General features: G+C 40.0%; 3 protein-coding genes across 3 annotated transcripts; 1 reads left to right on the plus strand and 2 right to left on the minus strand.

Moving 5' to 3' along the window:
- Positions 1–37: 37 nt before the first annotated feature.
- ggcx (gamma-glutamyl carboxylase) lies at positions 38–6847 on the plus strand. Its single transcript, XM_041059534.1, has 15 exons — positions 38–285; positions 572–772; positions 1374–1532; positions 2275–2440; positions 2544–2622; positions 2746–2852; positions 2964–3127; positions 3214–3515; positions 3881–4012; positions 4270–4421; positions 4565–4734; positions 4831–4961; positions 5059–5206; positions 5470–5674; positions 5792–6847. The coding sequence occupies exons 1-15, from the start codon at positions 261–263 to the stop codon at positions 5949–5951; spliced, it is 2301 nt and encodes a 766-aa protein (XP_040915468.1). The 5' UTR covers positions 38–260; the 3' UTR covers positions 5952–6847.
- A 1663-nt stretch (positions 6848–8510) lies between these two features.
- On the minus strand, positions 8511–12329 carry snx24 (sorting nexin 24). The gene is made up of 7 exons (XM_041059580.1): positions 12144–12329; positions 10312–10395; positions 9981–10085; positions 9646–9740; positions 9485–9514; positions 9204–9268; positions 8511–9058 (listed from the first exon to the last, which is right to left on the minus strand). The coding sequence occupies exons 1-7, from the start codon at positions 12210–12212 to the stop codon at positions 8988–8990; spliced, it is 519 nt and encodes a 172-aa protein (XP_040915514.1). The 5' UTR covers positions 12213–12329; the 3' UTR covers positions 8511–8987.
- A 651-nt stretch (positions 12330–12980) lies between these two features.
- On the minus strand, positions 12981–18532 carry loxa (lysyl oxidase a). The gene is made up of 7 exons (XM_041059782.1): positions 17709–18532; positions 17269–17377; positions 16652–16789; positions 14803–14959; positions 13911–14006; positions 13631–13746; positions 12981–13530 (listed from the first exon to the last, which is right to left on the minus strand). The coding sequence occupies exons 1-7, from the start codon at positions 18334–18336 to the stop codon at positions 13524–13526; spliced, it is 1251 nt and encodes a 416-aa protein (XP_040915716.1). The 5' UTR covers positions 18337–18532; the 3' UTR covers positions 12981–13523.
- Between the last annotated feature and the right edge of the window lie 5247 nt (positions 18533–23779).

Here is a 23779-nt window from a genome sequence, read left to right on the forward strand (position 1 = left end):
AGCCAATAAATGGCGAGCACCTCTTTCACAACATTCCAATCCCTCCCAAACCATCTTCCTCCTCCTCCCCTGTCCCGACCAGCCCGTTAATGTGTATGTGTATGCGTATGTGTGTATGCGTGGGACTGTGACACGTAACTTTGTCCGTTGACGTGACCAGGCAGGATACCTCCACCTCGGGCAGGGAGAGCAGAGGGACCCCCCCGCCCCCCCCCCATTGTCCCGAGTCAAAATCTGTTTTATTCTGAATATTTCGCAGCATGGAGCCGAGGGACGCAGTAGCAGGTGAGGTTGGTGTTGGCAGTGACAGTCGGTGTGGTGTTGTGTTGCGTTGCTGTTTAACCAGTGTAACAACCAGTTAGACCTGCATTTAAGCAGGGATAAGCTGTTATTTAAACCATAGCCTTGTTTGGTGTATAAATATGGGTGGATGTTTTGTAAATCGTGTACTGATTTTCAGGTCGTCTCCATAAAGCACAGTAAGTTAGTTCACATTGTGTTTGGCTCACAATGTCCTGCTCTTAGCCATAAACAAAACGGTATCATATTTATGGTCTTGTTGAACCTCTAGGTGCTCTAGTGAGCAGTGATGGAGAGGAACACACTGCAAAGAAGGACGCAGCTCCTAAAAAAGACAAACCACAGACTAAAAGCAAGATGGAGCAGATCTTCGGCTTCAAGAAGGAGGACCTGACCTCCTGGCATAGCCTGGTGGCCCTCCTGAACCGTCCCACTGACCCTGCATCCCTCGGCATCTTCCGCTGCCTCTTTGGTGAGTTAAGCTAGCAGCCATTTGCTCAGTCCACTCACTGGGTCTGGACTGACTTTGCAACAGGTCTGAGATTGATCTCAAATCTGTTGCAAAGTAATAATAAAAACTTAATTGACGGAGCACCTTTGAAGACAAGGGGCTTTATAGATATATATAAATATATAAAAACAATGGATAAAAGCAATAAGTCAAAAACATTAATCTAAAACAAGATAAACAATTAAAACCATCACAACAAATACCATCAGTTATGAAAAAGCTGTAGTGTGAAAAGCATCAGAAAAAAACAAGCAGTAATGTCTTAAAACCAATTGTAAAACTCAGGTAAGCAGTGAAAGGCAGTAAGGATTGGTGTTGAACATGTTAAAAGCCTTGCAGCACTGTTTTGTGTCAGCTGTAGTCTTTGGATATTTCATCTGCTGATACTAGAATAAAGAGTGTTGCTATAGTCCAGTCTGAAGGAGATAAAAGCATAGAAATGGTTTTCTTGATCTGCAGAAAAAGGGAATGACTTAATCTTAGTTAAATATCTCAGGTGGTCAAAGGAGGATTGCGCAACTGTTGAAACAGTGTCCTCTTTCATCATGTGTCTTTCATGCAGGTTTGCTGATGGCCATCGATGTCACACAGGAGCGTGGCCTCAGCCACCTGGACTACAAGTACCTAGATGGGGCTCCAGTTTGCCGCTTTCCCCTCTTCAATTTTTTACAGCCGCTACCACTGGACTGGATGTACCTGGTGTATGTGGTGATGTTCCTTGGTGGGTATCACTCCTGGTTTTATATTAAAAGCTTTGACGTTCAAAGGTTCACAGTGTTTACAGAGGTTTTGTGAACAAAGGGGTCCCCCTTCATTTTTGAGTCTAAACTAATGCAGCCGTTTTATAGGAGGCAGTCTCTGTGGGGCAGCTGTCTGTGGTGAAGATGAAAGCACATATACCAGACCTGCAATTTTCCACTGTTATTTTTCCCTTAGGCCAACTAACCTATGCAAGATTTTGAAAAAATACAGTAGCTTAAGTAAGAAGTTAAACATGGAGCAGAACGCAATGATAATCAAAGTAAATCTATACGGATTAAAAAAAAATTCATTAAGGCCACAAAGCAATTACTTTACAAGGTGGACACACTTGGGTAGCTTGGGTACAAATTCATAAACGATGAATTGTTTATCAGAATAGTTGCTGATTAATTTTTTTGAATAGACCAACCAGTTAATCATTGCAGTTCTATATTATTACTCCTTTAATATATAAAATATATATAAAAATTCACCAAACTCCTGCATTTCCCATTGTACAACTCAATGACTTCAATTAGACTCTCCTTACCTGGCAAATTCCCACCTCTCTCGAACCAGCTGAGTTGGATGTCACACGGACTAGTTAACAGACATTTCTGTGTAAAAAAGAAAAACAAAAAGACATTAATAGCAGCAGCAGGTGTTTTACTGTTATAATTATTATCATAACTTAAGTTGTTCGTTTATGTTTCTAACTGAAGGCGCCTTGGGCATCATGCTTGGCTGTTTCTACCGTCTCTCCTGCCTAATGTTCATCTCAACCTACTGGTACATCTTCTTTCTGGACAAAACGGCCTGGAACAATCACTCGTACCTTTATGGCCTGGTTGGATTTCAGCTCATACTCATGGATGGCAACAGATACTGGTGAGATGATGTTTGTCGTGCTGTCTCTACACATGTATTTCTGTCCTGTCTACATGTGTGAGCCTAACAGAGGGAGATATTTAAAGCTTGTGTCTGTTTGTAGGTCAGTCGATGGATTGCGGAGACCTTCTATAAGAAACGCTCATGTGCCTCTGTGGAATTACACTGTGTTGAGGACACAGGTTTGTACATCGGTGGCTTTTTACATTTTCGGTCAAACAGATAATATATTTTTAAACTTGAATTATGTGTGAACATGGTTTCGGCACAGATAGTCAAAAATGTCTGTTTGTTGTTCCTTAAAGATATTTATAGTATACTTCATCGCTGGAATCAAAAAGTTGGATGCTGATTGGGTAGAGGGATACTCCATGTCTTACTTGGCACACCACTGGCTTTTTGATCCTTTCAAGTAGGTGTTATGAAGCAGCTGAGTCCAAAGTTTTTTTTAAGCTAATAATCGCATACGGTTGTATCCCAGTGCTCCCACTCTGATCTCACCATACCACACATTATTTTTCAGAGTGATTTTCCCTGTGGAGTTAGTAAGTCTACTTGTGGTGCATGGAGGTGGTCTTGTTCTGGATCTGACAGCCGGCTACCTGCTTTTTTTTGACGCCACGCGACCTTATGCGTTTTTCTTTGTCTCCTACTTCCACTGTATGAACTCTCAGCTCTTCAGCATTGGTAAGTCTGTCACCTCGCTTCGCTGAAAACATGTTTCTTATGTCATTTTACATGCATCTTATTGAGTTAATGTTAACCCTCCTCAGGAATGTTTTCATACACAATGCTGGCCACCAGTCCTCTCTTCTGCTATCCTGACTGGCCGAGAAGATTCTTTGCCCATTTCCCAGCGTTCCTCAGGGCGGTCCTGCCATTCACCTCACCGGACTCTCAGCCCAGCCCTTCTTGTGTTTACCATGAGACCCAGAGCACCAGGTCCGAAGGCCAGGAGACCCAGCCTGTCACCAGAGCTTCCAAACTGAAGCTCAAGCACAAGTTGGGAGCCATTTTTACTATTATCTACATAATGGAACAGTTCTTCCTGCCTTACTCCCACTTCATCACACAGGTACATCTGCCTCTCATGTTGTTGTTGTTTAGCCTAAAACAGCCTGTAAAAAAACAATTAGTAAATTGTTGCATAAATTTCTTTTAATATTTTTCTACACTGAGAGCTTCTGTTTAAAAGGATTTTACTTTAATGTCAGGGCCTCTTCTCTGAGTCACCAGACTGATCAATCAGAGTCAGCAATCATTCATCCACAGCAAACAACAGCTCAGACCGGTGTTGTCAGAAGGGTAAAAGCCCTAAGCAGATATGAACACTTGGTCTTATATACTGACTTAATAAAAACTAATGAAAACGTTGAAAGTCTTTATCGATATTATTGTTTTATAGGCAAGAAATTATCCTAATATTTTGTTATTGTTCAGGGTTACAACAACTGGACCAATGGCTTGTATGGCTACTCTTGGGACATGATGGTTCACTCCCGCACCCACCAGCATGTTAAGATCACCTACAAAGATGGGAAAACTGGAGAAATCGGATATCTGAACCCAGGGGTGAGTTTCGGGGAAAACAGTGGCAGAGAAAGACAATGTGACAATGTATCAGTCGTTAACAACATTAAAGAGATAATAAGTAATGTTAACAGACCAGTTTTAAATGACTTACCTGCTGACTATTGCATTTTTACTTATCACTGTTATCGTTATTTAAACCACCTTCTGCCTCAACTATTGAGATTGTTATATTTTTTCTTTATAAAAACATTTCATCTTGGTTATAAGTGAATAACCGTATGGCCTGTGTGCCGTAGGTGTTCACACAAAGCCGTCGGTGGAAAGATCACGGCGACATGCTGAAGCAGTATGCCACGTGCCTCAGTCAGTTTCTGCCTCGCTATAATATCTCTGATCCAGAAATTTACTTTGACATCTGGGTGTCCATCAATGACCGATTCCAGCAAAGGTATAAGAGCTTTTTCTGTGAGAAAATGATATCAGTAATAATAATAATAATTACTTCAGATGTATGAAATTATTAATTAAATTATAATTTTTAAATCATGTTGAAATGTTGTATTACGAATTTGCCCTGAACTCTTCTCTAAGGATCTTCGATCCCCGCGTGGACATCGTGAAGGCTGATTGGTCGCCTTTCCAACCAAACCCATGGCTGATGCCTCTCCTGGTGGATCTCTCACCTTGGAGGACCAAGTTCCAGGAAATTGAGAGCAGTTTGGACAACCAGACTGAGATTGTCTTTATTGCCGATTTCTCGGGTTAGGAATGTCCCCCATGTCACATCTGTTCATACAGCTGCAAAAGTATAGCAATAGTATTGCCTTTGTGCTAACTGACAGTATGTTACCTTTTAGGTCTCCACTTGGAAAACTTTGTGAGCGAAGATCTGGGCAACACCAGCATCCATGTGTTGCAGGGCAAGGTGAACGTTGAGATAGTGGAGGAGAAAAGGAATTACAGTCTTCAGCCTGGTGAGCAGATGAAGGTACAGTTATACAACGTCATCACCATTAACATCAAAATGTGTAACCTGATCACACTTAAGATTTTACAGTAATGTGAATGTGTGTGTATGTGTGCAGGTACCTGCAGGGGCTTATCATAAGGTGTACACAGTGTCTGAAGATCCTTCATGCTACATGTACATCTATGTCAACACTACAGAGGCGGCGCTGCAGGAGAACTTCACCAAGCTGTTTGAGCTCCAGGAGCGCATTCGCAACGGGACAGGTGAAAACATGTTCATATCAGCAGGCAGTTCACATCACAAGGTGTAGCACTTAATAGTGGAAGATTGTATTTTTAAAAAAACTAGGATCCAATGCAAATTTGTTAAAAAAAAAAAAAAAAAAAAGTGTAGTAAAAGTGGCTTCTTATGTCTTGTTCAGTGTCAACTGAGTGTGTCAACTTTCTCCTTTTTCGTCCAAATGCAAATAAAGTGTTGCTTAACATCATTACGATCATCAGACGCTGACTGGGTGTTCATCCCACAGAAACCGAGCCTCTTCCTCCTGAGCTGCAGCCTCTTATGGCTGTGGACGATCACGAAGGGTCGGAGGTCAATGCCACCGACCCGATTGTGCGGCTGTTCCTGAAAAGGCAGCGTCGCATGAAGGAAGTGAAGAAACGCAGGGAGGCCGGCATGCTGGAGCGACTGGAACGGTTTGCTGTGAAAAAGTACTATACAATACGGAGGGGGTGAGTGTTGTCAGTGTGAAAGGTTGTTGTTGTTTGTGTGCAGAAATTCTCCAAACAACCGCAAAATTAATCCGTGCATATGCTGTATCTCTTTTACTTTGTCCCCTTTTCCCTAAGATTCTTGATGACAGCTATTGCTATGAGGAACCTGGCTGTGGGCCTGCCTCCTCTGGAACAGCTGACAAGAGAAGTTGCCTTTGCCAACATGAAAGAACCTCAGGCTGAAGCCAACCAGGATGAGCGACTCAAAGATGAAGTTGGTCACGGAGAACTTTGAAGCTCCTGCTGGGACCAGAGATACTCCAGCAGATGCTGGATCACACATTCCTAAGAAATGTGTGTGTTATCACTACTGGACTGTTACTACATTAGGACACCGCTGCCCAGAAATCAAAGAATTTTTAATTTTCTATGCTTCTGAAATATTTGGCATTTCAGATTATTTTCAGTATTTTACCATAGCATTTGCTTATGAATCTGAATTTTTGCTGAGTTTCTGTTACAGTTGCAGCAAAAACAATATGCAGTACGTTCACAGAGATTCACTGCTTTGCTGTGTAATAAATTTTGTCTTTGGTTTAATTTTGTTTAGGAATTTTAGAATAGCATTATAGCTGGGTGATATGACCAAAAAGAAAATCCAAGGCATTGACATTAAATTGAGAGCTATTTAAAAATCAGCGCTCTATGACAGTTACAAGTTTGCATTATATGATCTGCTGGAAGATCATATGTTAACAACGCTAAACCATTAATGCTGCTTTGTTTTGAATGAAGATATAGATCAGAGGTGGAAACATGACTGAATGATGAATGGCTGTATGTTTTTTTTTATATATATATTTAGAAGGGGACGCATTTTAAAGAGCACCATGACAGGCATGATGGCATGATAAGACCGGTCAACTCCTGTTGGTACATTTACATTTTATTGCTCAGCTGTAATTTCAGAAATTCTGCCTAAATAATTTTCAGTTTGCAGATTTACAAATATACAAGTGTGGAGGTTTACTCTGTTTTCAGGGAATACACTTCTCTGAGTGTCTATGCTAACCCTATAATGTGATAAAAATGGGAAGAAAACAATTGTTAGCTTGTCAGTTGACGGCCTTTTTTTAAATCACTTTTCTAATAAAGAGTTTATGCTGTCAATAAACCTGATGTGATTTGAATTGAAAGTCAACTTGAACTTTCAGTCTGACAAAGGTGGTTTGTGGAAATAATTTTATTTTATAGTTTTATTGGTGTCAGTATTTTTACATGTCGCCCATTTTAAAGTGCTACAGCAGAATCCCATTGTTCACTGTTAGTTAACATTATGGCACATTAATGGTACTTTTCACATATTCAGAGCACAAAGAGCACAACGTTACACAATATAAACACATAAATCTACAAGGTGGACGTCGTTAAAACATAGAATCGTGATCTGTTTAGCTGAGGTTTACTGTTCAAGAGTCATTTAACATCAATGTGTAGTGATCACTGTGCTGTAGTGGAGGTCCAGTCACATAAGGAAACACTAAAGGCAGGTCAGACAAGTGTTCTGTCATCAAGTACTGTCCATGATGTGACATGCAACACAACGCTTCACTACAAGTCATTTACAGTGTTCACAACAGATGATTTGTAGTTTCACAGACAATCATTTACAGTGAACAACTTAAACTCTATCTGTATTTTATTTATTTCATATTGCACAGTATTTTACTGGTTGTGTTTTAAATATCATCCTCCCTCACCAATCCCTTTACACCCTGGGTGACTTACGCCTCCAGTCACCACAAATTAAAAAACTGGCCTTCTCTATTATGTGTAAAACCAACATTAAATGGAAAATGACTGGTATTAGTGTTAGATACTGGCCTTTAGCAAATTTTTTCCTGCCCCTATACACAAATCAACATGATCCTCATTTCCATGAAACTGTGGTATGAAAATCTATCTGCACCTATGGCTACCAGTAATGAAATAGTTTCTGCTTTTGATTTAATGATATAGTTCTTCTTTTTCTCAAGTTAACATTATTTGCACGGACTATAACTAGATTAAAATGTCATACTTAGGTTCTTCTTATTGGCCTTAGTAGAAGACAAGTCATGTGTAGTGTGGGATGGCAATAGCAGTTCAAAACCCTGTGATTAGTTCCAACAGGCTGTTTTTAAAGGCTCATATTTCACTGCTTCTCTCCCTCATATGTTAAATGTGCACAGAGCTGAAGAGGGAGGAGAATATGCAAGTGAAGAGAGCACAGAGCCATAACTATGAAATGGACAAGTCACCCTAATCTTCTTTTAGCTGCTCTTTCAACATCTTGTTTCTACAACTCCAGTGCCACCCATCTCAAGCTAAACGTGTCTTTCCTCATTCACAGGTTGTGCCACATGGTTGCATTTCAAAGTGGCTCTGTGCCCAAAACCTCAAGCTTCTCACCAGATCAAACTGAGCTGCTCACTAACACTGCTGTCGATACTAAAGTACTCCTTCACAGACATCTGATGCCCAGTAAGAGGAGGTCCATGTCACTGCCACAACTTCCTCAAAAAGCTCAGATTATTTCCAAGCTATCATGTGGCACATTGCTGCCAACTCCACCAGAACACCCTCCTCAAAAATGCATCCACGTTGACCCACTGCACTCCCTCAGCTGGCAGCTCAAAACAGACTCGTAGGGACTGGTGGCACCTCCCTGTTCAAAGGCCACAATCCAACTCTACATTCCCTTCAGGTTCTCCACAGTTGTAGTGCCATTCAAAAAGTTATGACATTTACTAGTCAAAAAAAACCCAAAACAACACTCCAGGTATTCCTTACTTTGATTATCCTCTTATTTATATTTTCAGTCACTGCTTCATTGAGAAAGAAGGAAAATATAAGATCATTTCTTAAAATGTATTAATTTCTATCATTCCCGAAAATAATCTTTTTGATGCCTTCCTAATTGTTTGGATTATGATGTCTCATAACATCAAAGTTAACCTGCCTAACTAAGTCACACACAGTTTTTAATTTTATAGCTGGCAAAATTAAAATGTGGGTCATGTGGATTTTAAGGAAAACTGATGTTAATCTATAAAAATTACTGGCTGTTAAGGACAATAGATTATATGTTTATGTTTTAAAATGTGGTGCCAGTGATTTATTGAGAGAGTAGGCACCTTTTTTTAATGCTTGGATTTTTGTTATATGCTTTGGGAAATATAAATGAGGCTCAGTGTATCTTAACATGTTCTTGCTGATGCACACCTAAAATGGTGTGAAAATATAAAGCATCCTTTTGTAGATGTGTATCCTCAGATTTGACTCTGCATCTCTACCTTGGCTGAAGATCTGGGTAGAAAACTCCATGCACCACACCTTCAATCACAACATTAGAAAACGCATCTGAAAGTAAAGAAGAAAACAAAGTTTTTATGAGGTAAACAAAAGGTAAGATGAACCAGAAGATTTATAGTTAATTTACTATAAATAATAAAAATATTAGAGTGTTTTTTTTTAAGTAAAGGCCAACTAATCATGTATAACTCACCATGTGCAGATGGCAGCAGGTAGGGGTCTCTCAGAAACAGCATGACAGGCTGATGTGAAAGTTTACTAAAAACAGTCAGAAAAGAAGAAGTCATACAGTTTCTAGGCAGATTCATCCTGCATATAAATAACCAGCACGAAGATACAGGTGGTGCCACTGACATGCTGGGTGAAGTTCAAGTGCAGAGCAAATAATGGCTGAAGTTTTTTTTTACTGGTTAAAGTCCAAACCAAGAGGTTTTCAAAAAAATATTCATCAAAATCTGAAACAAAACAACTCACCTTGATTCCTCTGATTCCGTATCAAACGACCTTAAAGAAGAAAAGTAATAGTTCAGACATATAACCTTCCAGCAGCCTGGGAACAAACACCATCACAGATGGAAAAAAAAAAGCCACAAATTGGTCTTTTATTTTATAGAAAACCCACAGTTCCAACTCACCCACAGCTTTCTGTTTTTGGCACTGAAGGAAAGTGGCGGATATTCAGGAAATCCAGGAATATCTTTGGAAGAACCTCATTTTCCATAATTATAGTCTGACAAAACAGACAAAACAAAAGCAAATTGCAATGTGCGCACAAAGTATCTGTACAGAGCTGAAGTGACCTACATGACTTTTTTTTTGATGGTTTGAATTTGTTTAGCTGCTCTACATTTGTACTGTAGTTTATATGTTTACTGTGGGTTTGACTAAATTTGTATTTGGTAAAAGCAGAATGGCTGCATGCATGACAGCTTTCATTCCCGGTCGGCAGAGTGAAGGTGTGTCACAGTACCTGCAGGTAGAGCTCCAGACCTTGCCTCCTCTGCTCCAGGACTTTGGGAACCCAGTTTCTAACATGTTTTGAAGGGATCTCAGGTGGCTTAATGTTCTTCTTTAGCTGGAGGGAATTAAAAATATCATTTAGAAAATGTTGATGGCAGATCAGGGCTTTAACAAATGACTGTTTCAGTTACTAATTCATCTACGTACTGTGTCACCTTCCAGCTGCCTAAAGATTGTCACTTATAAAAGGCTAAAGTTGAAGACCTGAACACTAAAGCTGAACTCATGAGAAATCAGGATTTGTAAATATTATGCAACTCTGGGGATGCACTAAATCTCACCATTTTATGCAAAGCGTGGAATTCGCTGTAGCGTTTCTCAACAGTGTGCTGTCTGCCATTCATCAGCACGTCAATTTTAAAGACCTGAAAGAAAAAAAAAAAACGTTTGCGCTACTTATCAAGAGTCAGTTGAGGGAATCATGATTTATCACCGGAGTCCATCAGCCAAAAATGTCCCCTCCCAGTTCACACAGTCAGCGTGTGACTGTCTGACCAGCTGACTGCGGATCTGTCAGTTACTGTTTATGTCAGCTAGTTACCAAGAGGAAACATCTGGCTGTTGGATTGAAAAAAAAAAAGATCTGTCAGAGTTACTGTTAACATCCTTAAACAGACTGTTTTCTACTTCCCTCACTTTGCTGGATTCTTCCTGAAAAGCAGCCGTTTTACTTCACACACGTCACTGTTCTTGCCAGCGATTTGTAAAGGAGGAAATCCACTCTTAAATGACGGCAGTGCTGTTAATGCAATTCTAGACTGGTTACATAAACACATACGACTACGATCTCCCAAGAAACACAGCCAAAGAGTAATAAGTATTAAGAAATCCTGGAACATCTCAAAGAGCTTTAAATGAGACAACAGCACGTCAATAAAAACGGTGTGGAAAGTGTTCCATTTGTTCATAGTGTCTGCTTGTTGTAATAAAATAAAAAAATCTATTTCTTTAAAGTAGAGTACATGGCCACCTGTGACTGATAAACACCTCCATCTGAACCATAGGCATTAACATGCTTACATCCTTTTGGAAACCCACATGATTTTGAAACCTGGCTACCATTCAGCCATTTGTTTTTGATATGTCTTTATGGGAGTTGCATTCTAAATTGTTGGTTTAACCCTTTAAGAAGAAATTAAAAGAGGCAAACTTAATCTAAAACAGTTCAATCTAAGGGACAATCTCTCAGTTCTGTCTTTTATCAGTCATCAGGCATCCTATATAAACGCTGAAACAGGTTTTTCTTGCTGTAATCATTCCTCCTGCTCATCTCTTCCTCTATCCCTTACATTTAAAGGAAATGATTGGGGACAAAGTTGTCATTTGAAGCAAATGTGAGGTTTCAGCAGTCTAACTTAGTCAAGTCAAGTGTATATCTTCCAATTAGTATGAAATTCCCTCTTTGAGTTTCCCCGTTGTGCTGCAGTGGAGGGATAGTAAGAAAAAGACAAAAATTTGTACTAAAAAGACTTTAGCTCTGAAGCCTCACAACAGTTTCAAATAAACTTTTTAAATGGGTTTTACCCCACTGGAGGATTTTGTCCACTGTCACTTACTTAAAAAAAACCAAACAAACTTTAAATGATTCAACGTGGACCTGAGAAATGATAACAGCAAGAAAAACGTATGTGAACATCTGATTATTTTTCGGTTTTTATTGATTTTTTTTTTCTTTATTGATTATTTTCCTTTTTTTCCCCCTTAATGGCAGACAGCTGAGGACCCTCTGATCTGCTGACCGGGGCGTTTTAGTTTGGTTCACATGCCAAACCGGATCGGATTTTAATCTCATACCAATCCAGACGTCCCTGTGTAAACGCGACGCTGAATGGAGCTGCTTGCTGTACAGATTCTTTGATCAATAGATATGAACACTTCGATTTTCAAAATGCATAACAACAAGGTGAACTCACAGCTGATTTTGAGGCATCTGAACAGTCGGTAAATAAACAGGCAACGACTCTAAATGAACAGCGACATGTACGCCTTTTAAACTGCTGTTACTATTATTAATATCATTATATAAAGGGTAAATAAATAGCGTAAGAGTTAACATGAAAAGCTGAAGACAGCAGCAGAGCAGACAGGCAGAGGTTACGGCTGAGCAGCTTACCGTGTATCCCTTCTCGATCGAGTTGTTTTCTGAACGGAAAGACGGGATCGACACCCTCACTGGATGCATTTCGACTTGAAAGACGTATAATTTTTCAAGTAATATTTTAATCCTATGGTGCACACACTCATACACAAACAATCACACACGCACGCACGCACTCACTGCTGGTGGTTTACTCCAGTGTCTCTGGCTGCCTGATTAAAATCACTGAATTCAAATAAGATGTTAAAGTCTCAGTGGCGCGCCCTGGTGGAGCGGAGGATGAAGCAATACACGGGCTGAGGTGCTGCCTTTGTGTTTTTTTTTACAACGTTGTGCAATTCAGAAAATCCTCCAAATGTCTGTATCTCAATCACTGAGGTCATGTTGATGGTTTCCTGAAATTGTATGAGCTTAAGTCCCCTTATTTGGGATTTAAAAAACATTTTATAAATGCTTTAAAACATAACATTGTGTAGTTATAAGCAGCTGTAAGGACATTTTTAAGAGTTTACTAATGTAGAATATTTGGCAACAATCATAATTTCTTCCATAAGAACATATTTTATATTTTTACAACTATGTTTTACTATATTGTCATTTAACATCTGTTCATACAGCTGCCTCTGGTTATGGGTGCCGACACAAGGAGTTATAAATACTTGACTTGAAATAAAGTGTGATGGGCATTTGTCACTGTTTTGACATTTTATTGACTAAAAAATAATCAGCTGATTCATAAATAATGAAAATAATCACTAGCTTTTTCGCATGGCATATGTGTGTCTGTGTGCATGTGGGGGAAAGACAATGAAACACACAAACTGTTCAGTCTAAAAAGTTATACAATATCACAAAGTTTTATTCAAGTTTCATCAAAAGCTTTGGAGTAAAGAGAGTTTCTTCCGTTGCATATAAATATAACAAATACATTTTCCCTTAAACTAGTGGTTCATTCTAAAATTGTGATATAATTGATATTGACTTGAAAATGAGGGCAAGCTCGCTTATGTGTGCATTTAGCTGTTTTAGGCTTCTAAGTTTCAAGGATTTTATTCCTTAGCTATCTTAGAAATGCAAGCAGATAGTGCAATGCAAAAGAAAGTAAGGAAAGTGAAAAGTCTCAAAGAAAGGCAGAAAAAAGAACATACCTTTCAGTAAGGAGGAAAAGAAAACTACTTTCTCCCCACAAGGAAAAAAAAAGAAGAATTCAAAATTATCTGGCACTACGATGTCAGATGTTTTATTTTTATATAAATTGGGAGTATTTTAAATTATAAAATGAATGCAAGTCTTACAAATTTTATTTTGTGTTGTTTTTTCATGTTTTCGTATGCAGTCCTCTTCATTGTCTTTTACAGAATCCCTCAGCTGAGTTGCTGTGAATGACGTCATCTCTTAATATCTGAAAGAAATATATATATAAAGAGAAGAATAAAACCACATAAAGGACAAAACACAAGAAATATTAGACAAATATTTGCCAACTGAGACAGGATCCTTACGCTGACATGTGACAACCTGACACGTAGGCATAGTTGCCAGTGTAGCGAACGTCACAGCGCACATTGTTGTTGCTGTAGTCTGATTCTGGAACATGGTAGTTTGGATTTACACTGATCTGTGGAGAACAATAGCAGCAAAATGTATAAGAATCAGTAACACAGCAGCAAAGATAAATGTTCACAAATGCAATGTGATTCCAGAGAGGTATAAATCTTTTAAAGCAGTTTTTTTTTATTGTCTCAGGAGGAAGCCAAATGTCATCTGTTATTTCCAACAAACCTTGAGGATATAGTTTCCAGGTTTCACATCTGTGATGTCAATCCACTGGCAGTCGATGTCTGCGTTGTAGGTATCATAACATCCTGGGCTCAGGCCCTGCACATTGGACAGTAACAATAAAAAAACATTATAAAAACAAACTTCTTATTAAGCAAAACAAGGCAGTTTTATGTATAGAACAAACTAACAGTTACCAACTGTAAACATTAAAAACAAAGTTTTAATGTTTTTACTGTCTAATCTTTTATGAGAAGAATAAAATACCTATAATAAAAAAAACAATAATTAGTGAAGTGTTTTTCAACAAAAAAGAAAAGAAAATCAGCCAGTCAAAATATAGGAAAAAAAAGAAAAAGGATGGAAAAAGAGAACACATGCAAAACAGCTGATCACAGACGTTCAGGCAGGTGGGGTCATCTTACAGGAGAAACAGGAAATCATTAAATCACCATCACCACTGGCTCATGCAGAAAAGGAAATACTGGAGCTGGGTTAGAAACTTATGAACCACAAACTCTACAACCAGGCCATTTAGTGAAAAGCAATTCAGTAAAGTGATTATCCTCATTCAGATCAGAGCAGATCTGTGTGGGCCAAATGATCCGCTGTGTTCAACACCCGATTGCTAACTTTGTCTTGCTGGGTAGATAGCGTGCAGTTGGTTTTTAGAACTTTCTTTTGGTCTGCTGCTGCATCTGAAAACGACACTGATTAGAGCGATGAGACTGAACCAAAACAGTCAAGCTGCAGGCCGTAAAACCAAAACAATGAGCTAAAAGAAGCGAAAATGCTCAATAGCGCTGAGGGAATATGTAGAATTGGGTGGTGATCATCTGTGGTTTAAAGTCAGAAATAACATTTGCAGTTCTGTTTCCAGCAGTTCTCTTTACACCTGGGTGTGCGAGGTGCAGGCATACCGCCTGTAGTATCCATAGTCACATGAGGTGTCCTCCAAGCAGAAGCTGGCCTTGTGGCCCTCAGCCACTGACCGCTGAGTCATGGCATCCAGCAGGTCGTAGTGGCTGAACTCGTCCATGCTGTGGTAGTGCCTGTGGATCAGCAGCACAGTGTTCAACAGGACATTTTCAACCTAAACTGAGTGAGTTCCACATCAATCTGGGACTTTTTTTCAAACCAACCAGTCACTGTTTCTCATGTTGAGAGACCCACCAGGGATTGTTTTTGTTACTGAGCCTCCTTTATATATGTGCTGATTAACATTCAACCACATTTTGTTGGACGTTTCCTGATGTTCAGTCAAATGGCTACTAGTCACCATGACTGAAAACATCACAGGTGTTTATTTTATTTATCATTTATATGGTTATGTTGACCCATAAATGAATCTGAATCTGGTTTCACTCCTTTATCTAAAAGACAGAGTTTGTTTAGTGAGACAATAACAGCCTGGATTTTAACTTTAGTTGACTTTCAAAACACTGACAAAAAATATATACCGTCTACATCAACAGTGCATTGGACTGCTGCCAAATGTGCTCCATTCTGGGGATTAGCACAGGGGACTGCTTGATTCACAACATAACTATGGACTGAGGTAGCTGCTGTGGAATCAAGGAAAAACTAGGCACTTTTCCATGAGCTCAATAAAGGGACAAATATACCAGCGGTTTCCCTTTTTGGCTCATTATCTTCATCACACAAGTTTATTTTACAGTGTCTGGCTCTGCAGTTGTAAATTATCTGAACTCAAAGGTCACGTGAGGTTCAGTCACGTCACTTTGTGAAAGCCCAAAGCAGATTTTACTGTCTTTGTGTAGAGATTGTGAAAATAGAAAATTACATCTTTAAAAGCCTAAAGATACAAATAAAACTCATGTTAATATGTCAGTTCTGATATGAAAATCTCTACAAAGCAATAAAACAGCCAACAAAAATTATAAAAGAGCCAAAAGTAGCACAACTGTGGCTCAACAGGGGGTGCCATACCACAGCAACAGACTGGAAAAGACAAATCGTGATGATGGCATCTCTTGGAAAGAACTGCTGCAGTTATTTATATTCATAACGCACATGACTGATGAACAAAACAACTACAAACAAACGTCTCTTTCTCCAATTCATACTCTTACTAAGTATGGAAATGTAAAAGTCTGAACCTAACTCAAAACCTCTCACTTCACGCTCACAGCAGAATTCTCAGACTGAGCACTGGTTTAAATATTCATGCATGAATATTACTTGCACTCGACACTGATTAAAACCCTCTGGAGTCTGTCTATTCATCTGTGAAGACACTGAGCACATTTTATTTATTATAACACAATTTTATTGATATATTGTGTAGAGATGAGCTGCAAAAACCTCTTCAAAGTGCTGGTGTGGATCTTTCACATACTAACTCATTTGTCTGTAGACCATAAAACGCTTTTTAAATAAATTTAAATGTAAATGTAAATGATTCATATTTTCAGTGATTTACAGACAAACATAGATTTTCAATGAAAACGGCACAAAAACAAATGGTGAATAAAATCACATTACAAGTAAACAGACTGTATTGTTGTTTTATTTCTTATGGTTTTCTGGGATATTTGTCTGTTTGGATGGCGAAACAATATGTTTTAGAACCTACAACTGTTCTATAATGATATGTTTAGTGATTATCACTACAGACAATTTAAAAGGCACCTGTGTCATTCTCTTGTATTTGGTATCCTGGGAGCTTTATACTCTCTCTTTGTGTGATTGTGAGGTGGACACTGACATGACATTACACTCACTGGTGACAGCTGTGCCACTCCCAGGAGTAGCGTGGCCTGCTGGGGAGGAAGTCAGCTGTCCCCTGGTTCTTGACTCTTTGAGGGAACCTCAGCAGCATACGGGTGTCATAGTCTCTAACACTGGATCTGTAGGCTGAGCTGCGTGGCACAAACCAAAGAAAGAGGATATGTGTATGTGGAAAAACAAAAGGCAGTGGTCATATATGGACACAGTGACATCACTGGAATTGTTTTTCATGCTACATCCCCTCCTCTCGAGTGGAGCAGTCTGAGTGAACACAGCCTATGTGTAAATAAATGGCGGGTGGAAAAAAACGTGTGGGGGGAACATGGTTATTTGGGTTAGTTTTCGATAATGTGTTTACCATACAGGCTCTCTCCTCTCAGGCAAACTATGATTAAACTTTTACAGAAATCCACCACTCCACCCCTCTCCACCATCAGTGGCAGGGTTCGGTTAATTTTACCTCATCTCATGCTTCCACTGGGCAGCCCTCACCCACAAACACTTTAGGTGGTTGTTATGGCTCAAAGCTCTGTGAATCACACTCAGACTTGGCTGCAAACTCTGTTTTTTTTCTCTCTCCCCGTGAATTAGTCCTGACAGCAGCCTATACCTTGACAAACAGTTTTCCTCCGCTGCACATCTCAGGTTATACATCGGGACTCTCTGGGCATAAGCCGAGGCCTGAATGTAGTACGGGTCAGGTACAAGGTCAGGAAGACCTACGGCAACATAACAACAACAGCAACATGATGATAATAATGATATTAAATAAATAAGACAAGCAAATAAAACTGGGACATTAAACATAAATCAACCAATAACCAATCAACAAACACTTTAACAGATGGCAAATAGATATTTACATGCAGAAACTTGAAGACAAGGAGACACAAGATGAGCACACTGATTAGTCAGTGCTCACAGTCGATTAGCTGACTGATTAATTGATTGATTTAAAGTACTTTAGCATCATACACATCACTTTAAGAGGTAAAATCTTTCTCATTGATGATCTGAATGCTGCTTGGAAAACCCTTTCCCCACTCTTACCGTACTGATGATAACTTGTGCCATATCCGGGTCTCGATCTCGGCCTCGGTCTCTCGTAAACGTCATAGTAATTGTAATATGGATTATCACCGTCAATGGACTTGTATGGGTCGTAGGGATCGTCACCGACCATCATGTCTTCTCTCCTGGGAAGAGGTGGACTGACAGTGACTTTCTCCTGGGTCTCATTGACTCTGTTGCTCCTCTGCGTCCCCGGGCGCTCACCGGGCCGGTCATCGCGCTCATGCCCTGTCAGGAGCCTTTGGGACAGAGGCACTCGGTCGCGGGGTCTGTGCGGAGTGGGGCCACGACGGGGAGGCTGCTGCGGTTGGGTCGCCGGCTGGCTCTGGGAGTCCGGATGTCTCACGTCCGCATCTCGGATGATGGTGACAGGTCGCTCCTGCACTTGCTCCTGAGGTGCGCCCCTCCGCCTCGGTGGCCGATACTCCGAGCCATGGCTTACAATTCTAAAAATCTTGCCGTTGTGTGACCACTGTAGAACCCCTCTTTGGCTATTTTCTCGTTGTGTCCCCGGATTTCTCTGAGACTGGGCAGCTTGCAGGAGGAAAACAAATAAATAGACGCACGCATATGCGTAAAATGGCGTGCCAAATATGTGTAATCCCATTATGAACGCAATTAAAGGAGACTGAATGTGACAAAGCAAGTATTTTTCAAATGAGCCGGGGTTGCCACTTGTCTTTCACTTAAATATCCTTCATCTCTGTTTGAAGGATATCCGGTGAGCTGAGAAGAAAAGCTAAGTTTCAGAGTATCCGTGTAAACTCATAATGCTCTGCTCCTGCAGCCTGCAGATGCGTCCTGTGAGCTGATGAGGAGGAGGAGAGAGGAGGAGTTCAGCATTTGGAGTTTTTGAATCTATTATACAAGTCTGGTGCTGCAGCTCATATAACCATTGGATACGTGATGTCTGATCATGCTCAGCCAAGTGTGTTTGATAACTGCTCTGTCTGACCCTGAAAGGTGGTCAGTGTGTGTTAATGACAAACACTTAAACTTCTTCATCCAGCCACAGATGCACATTCACTCAGAATTTTATGAAAACAGTCAGACACTGTTATTTTTTGTTTTGTTTGTTTGTCTTGTGAAATTCATCCTATTTATTTATGATAGTATATGAATACCATGACCCATTTCCTAGAAACTACTGTATATTGTCTTTATGTTTTTTTCTCTCTCTGCCAGATCAGGAGAAAGTCATGATAAACTGCTTTTTCCCTGACTGTTGGATGAACTCCCAACCAAATTGCAGCACACTCTGCCAGAAGTGTCTACACTCATCCACTTTCTCATAGGAGGATCTCAGAAACCTAAACATGATTCTTTGATGGCCCTGCAACATTTTCTGCTTTTTTCTGGGAAACCATCTCCCACAACCCCCCCCCCCCCCCCTCCAACCCAGCCGCGCCTCAGTCCTGTCTGCTGGAGCTTTGCTGAAAACGTGAACGACTCATCACATGCATCTCATGGCAATCTCCTATAAGATCATAATTACCCTGCTCTGAGCAATAAACAAATGAGGCTGTGGTGATACGTGATATCTGTATTACTGCATCTAGTGGCAGACTGGTGACCCCAAGCTCCTCTCCTGATGAATCTAAATCATTTGCTGCAGCCCAGTCAAATCACTGCCCTACTGTTAACACCAGAGGTATAATGCATAGCTTGGGAAACTTCATGCAAAGTATTCATTTACTCCAACTAGCAAACCAGGAAATTCTTTCTAGCATCTACACAATTGACCACAGGATGGCTGCTGCTAAACCACAGCAAATGCTCACAGGGATTTTACAGTTTCTCAAATCGCAAAGTTTTATGAGAGCTACTGACTTAAAAGCAAAACAATATGGATTAAATCAGATGGGTTTTCTCCATAATGTACTTGGAACAGTTCACTGGTTCTAAAGAAAGAGTTAAAGAAAAGTAGAAAAGAAAATAACGAAGCCAAGGCTTTTTGCTAACATAAGACCCCAACCTCATGCCACAGATAGATGATGATAGATGCAGAATTAAGTAAAGATCCTCTGAGATCTATTACAGTGTCCTACATCCTGACACTAGGGGGCAGGTGACTGCAAATAATATTGGACTGCTTTGTGCCATTTTCTTATCAGGACCTGAGGGAGTTTGGGAAGTGAGGGATTATGGCCTTAGACAAACTTCACACATTTCTTCAGATTTAGTTACTTTTCTGATTCATGAACTTGTGTCTAGAACCAAATACTGGAGAAACATAAACAGACTTAAAAACAAAAATAGTTGCCGGTAGCTCCCACAGAGGCTCAATACAAATCAAGTCAAGTGCCTCTCATTATGTATGAACTTGAAAAAAAAAATTCTAACAGCAGCAGTTTGAGCAGTTTCCTAGCCTTTATTTATCCAGAGTAATAGGGCTATGCTTTCTTTTTCAGGAATGTTTTGTTCGCAGTCACACAGCTATACCCACATTTACACCTGGAAGCTGCCCAGTACAATCACAGTCTGACCAGTTTTCCACTGAGCAGCTCCACTGGAGCAGCTGGGGGTTGAGGGCCTTGCTCACCTCAGTGGTGGTTAATGAGGGAGGGACAAGATTTGCTCTTTCACTTTTGCAGCTGAAACTGACCCAGTCAGTCCTACAGTTGAAGTGGCAACAGTCCGTTCACAAGCCTGCTTCTCTATCCTTTAAAGAAATAGTTTTCACCCCTGCTAATTGTACTGCAAGCCTACAGCCAAGCTTAGCTTAGCACAAAGACTGTAAACAATGGGAAACAGCTGGTCACACTGAAGGTAACAAATTTGGCTCATAATCCCCACCAAAAAAAATAGCAAGTTGTTATTTTTACACTTTGTTTTTTGTACAGATTAAACTGGTATTGTCCAAAAATGTGTGTAACTTTCAGAAAACAGACAATCTGACATTCACATCCACCTCAAGGCAGCGACTGGCCACATGTGCGTAGGTTAGAAATGAGGCAGGATTTGAACTTTTTGCCTATGAAGAGGAGCACAACACTATGAATGCCTTTGTGGACAGACTGTTTTACAGTGTGAACCCATGTCCTCATTTGAGCAATTATCATGTCTCACCTCTTTCTATAATGGCAGACTGTGCCTCAGCTTTCAGACAGTCCAGAACAGTTATACACACTTTTACATTCATTTTGAGCCATTACCTGTAGGCCACCGCTGCCCCATTTAAAGGCTCAAAAAATATTTCCTCAATCACTAGCAACTAAGTAGTAAAATAAATAGTAACTCAGAAGGTTTTTATTCCAACCTTTAAAGATGCGGTGTATTTAAACGCACAGACAAAGTGCCTGTGCGTTTAAATACACACAATGCATTGTATGTATCGTTGAGGTCATACGAATGTGTTGAACAAAAAAACTCCACAAGGCACCTTTAACTTTGATTGTTGCATTTCTTTTTGTCATGAACGTTTAATTTTAAAGAGAATTACTTCATATCAAATTATTTCAGGAGCTTTAAAAACACAGTGTGGGTGGTTTGTGAATTAACGTAAACATGATTCCAGTGAAAATCTATTCTACATAAAAACTAGCTGAAGGACACATAAAGACAAAGAAGGGCAGACAAATAAATACTTTACCATGTGACAATGGGTTCTATTCAACGGTAGAGCAAACTGATTAAAACATGCTAAGACAACTGATTAAAACATGCAAACAGTTTAGCTAGTTGTGTTGTTCTTGTATGACAGAGGGTTTGCAGTCACGTGCGGTTACTTTTCAGTTTGTGTAATCTGTGGGGCTGATTGAGCGCCAAGTGGAGTTACATGAGCTCCTGAAAATGTGTCCTCCTTGCAGACTTATTTCAGCTGTTCAAGAGTTACAGATAAAATATTTGATGCAGACACTGGATGAGGATGTCAGTGGGTCATTAATCCAGATGTACTACAAGATGTACTTGCAAAACAGAGACGTTTATAGTTTTGTAGTAATCAGTTCCTGAGGTTCAAAAAAATGAAAAGAAATGAACAAAAGCCTTTTCACTCATGTAAAAACCCTTCCTGACTGAATCACAGGAATGAATTTGACTGTTCTTTTGTAAATGTTTCCTGTTTTGTCCTCAGAGATGCCCTCTAGCAGTACTTTCTTTCAACTATGTAGAGTTAGTTTCCAGTAGAAAACAGCTATGGATGCACTTTTTTTGGCCGATATGTGATTGCATTTTTGCTAAGAGGATGACTAATGTACACCTCTGTGATTCTGCATACCGACAGTTCCTCCAGAGAGTGAAAACTATGTGCATGTGTTCCTGGGTTGCCTCCTTTCTTTTCCCTGGAACACCAGACAGACAGTCAGAACCAGCTGTACTCGGTCACCAATGTTTTTCACTCGTAACTCGTTGAACTTTCTCCATGCAGAGCCCTTTTTCTCTGCAGCTAGGGCAGCGCAGTGTTCCCTCGCACTGCTCAGAAACACATCTGCAAGAAATTAACTGAGTTCTTTTGTCCACGTTGCTGGAATTCACCCCCTTTCCTGATTTTTGGGCACTCGATTGAGCTGAAAGAATTTGAATAAATCCACATCTCAGTTGCACAATAAGGAGAGAAAGTAGTGACAAGGCCTCCTGCCTAAGACACGTCATTGTGTAAAGAGGAGAAAAAAAAAGGTCTCCATCCTTTCATGATGCTAAATTTACCATAAAACCAACATCAATTTTTCAGTGCCATCACTGAGTCAACATCTGGCAGACACTTGCCACTTTCCCTGAGACGTGAGGCCTATATTTGGGCAACATCTCTATTTAAGGCAAATATAGACATTTTATTAAATATTATAACAGTTACTGCTATAAGATCCACTTTGCTGCAACTTTAGTGGCTCTGTTTTTATTTTTTTCAAATGAGTCCTTGAAAACCTTTTAAAAATCCAGCTTCAGAAGTATCACTTTGAGTTCTGATTTTTGTTCCCATTTGCATTTAATTATTAATTTTCATCGTGTCATCATTATGAGCCCTTCACAGTGAAGCAGGACCACACACATCTCTCAAAACATCCACGGTAAGGCCTGCTGTCTCTGATCTATTCCAAACACACATCCCTCTACTTAAACCCCACACGCTCTGTCCCATAACATCTCCGCTTCTGTTAATCTCCTTTTCAGATATTTACACACTCAGATTTACACTCTTACATTTCCTTCTGGCTGTAGATTTTCCCTCCACCTTTCTGCAAAGCTCAAGCTACTCAAATGAGCCCAAGTTCTGCTCAGCTCGAAACTCAACGACAGAAACAGACAATTCAAATATTTTCTCCTCTTTCATAAATACTGGGTTTCCATTACTCTTGGAGCACCAAGTTGGGGCTTGCACCACACACACACACACACTTTCACTCATCACACACACACACACACACGCAGACAGTCTGGTGGACTACGTGGCATTCTGCACATGCACTGTAGCCTCTGCAACCAGGAGGAGGAGCACTTTATCTAGACACAACCCAGCAAACTTTACATTGTGCGGTGACTCATGCAGATGTACTTTTTCTTTTACACTCCCACTGTCTCTTGAGATACAGGGAGAGATTCCAGTAAATCCAGCAATAACGAGACTTGTTTGCTAAAACAATGCTCCGAAAGGAGAGCAGAGGGAAAAGTTGGGTGTTGGGTGATATTTGGGTTCATTGCCATGAATGACACCTTTCACACACACACACAAGAAGTCATGTGATCTACTGGTAATATAAAAGCGGTTAGTATGGAAGCTTTAAGTTGGACCATCTATCAGCTACTGTACATCTATGTCCTATCACACCACATACGGGTTCTCTGGAGGATGGATTTATTGTAGCTTTGAGTCTATCTGAATGAAAAGAGTATGTACAGATTTATTGAGTCTTGAAAGGTTTAAAGGTGTGCAGTTAGTAAAGCATTCAAGTGTCAGATAAAAAAAAAAAAAGAAATCTTACACTTGTCAAATCCCTCCCAAATGTACTGTAGAATTTTAAAGACACAGGTTCAGTGGTTAACACTGTCACCTCTCTGCAAAACAGAACCGATTTTGAATCTCAACCCTTTCCCATACAAAGTTTGCATGT

Source organism: Toxotes jaculatrix, chromosome 16, assembly GCF_017976425.1.
Source record: "Toxotes jaculatrix isolate fToxJac2 chromosome 16, fToxJac2.pri, whole genome shotgun sequence".
Classification (NCBI taxonomy): domain Eukaryota; kingdom Metazoa; phylum Chordata; class Actinopteri; family Toxotidae; genus Toxotes; species Toxotes jaculatrix.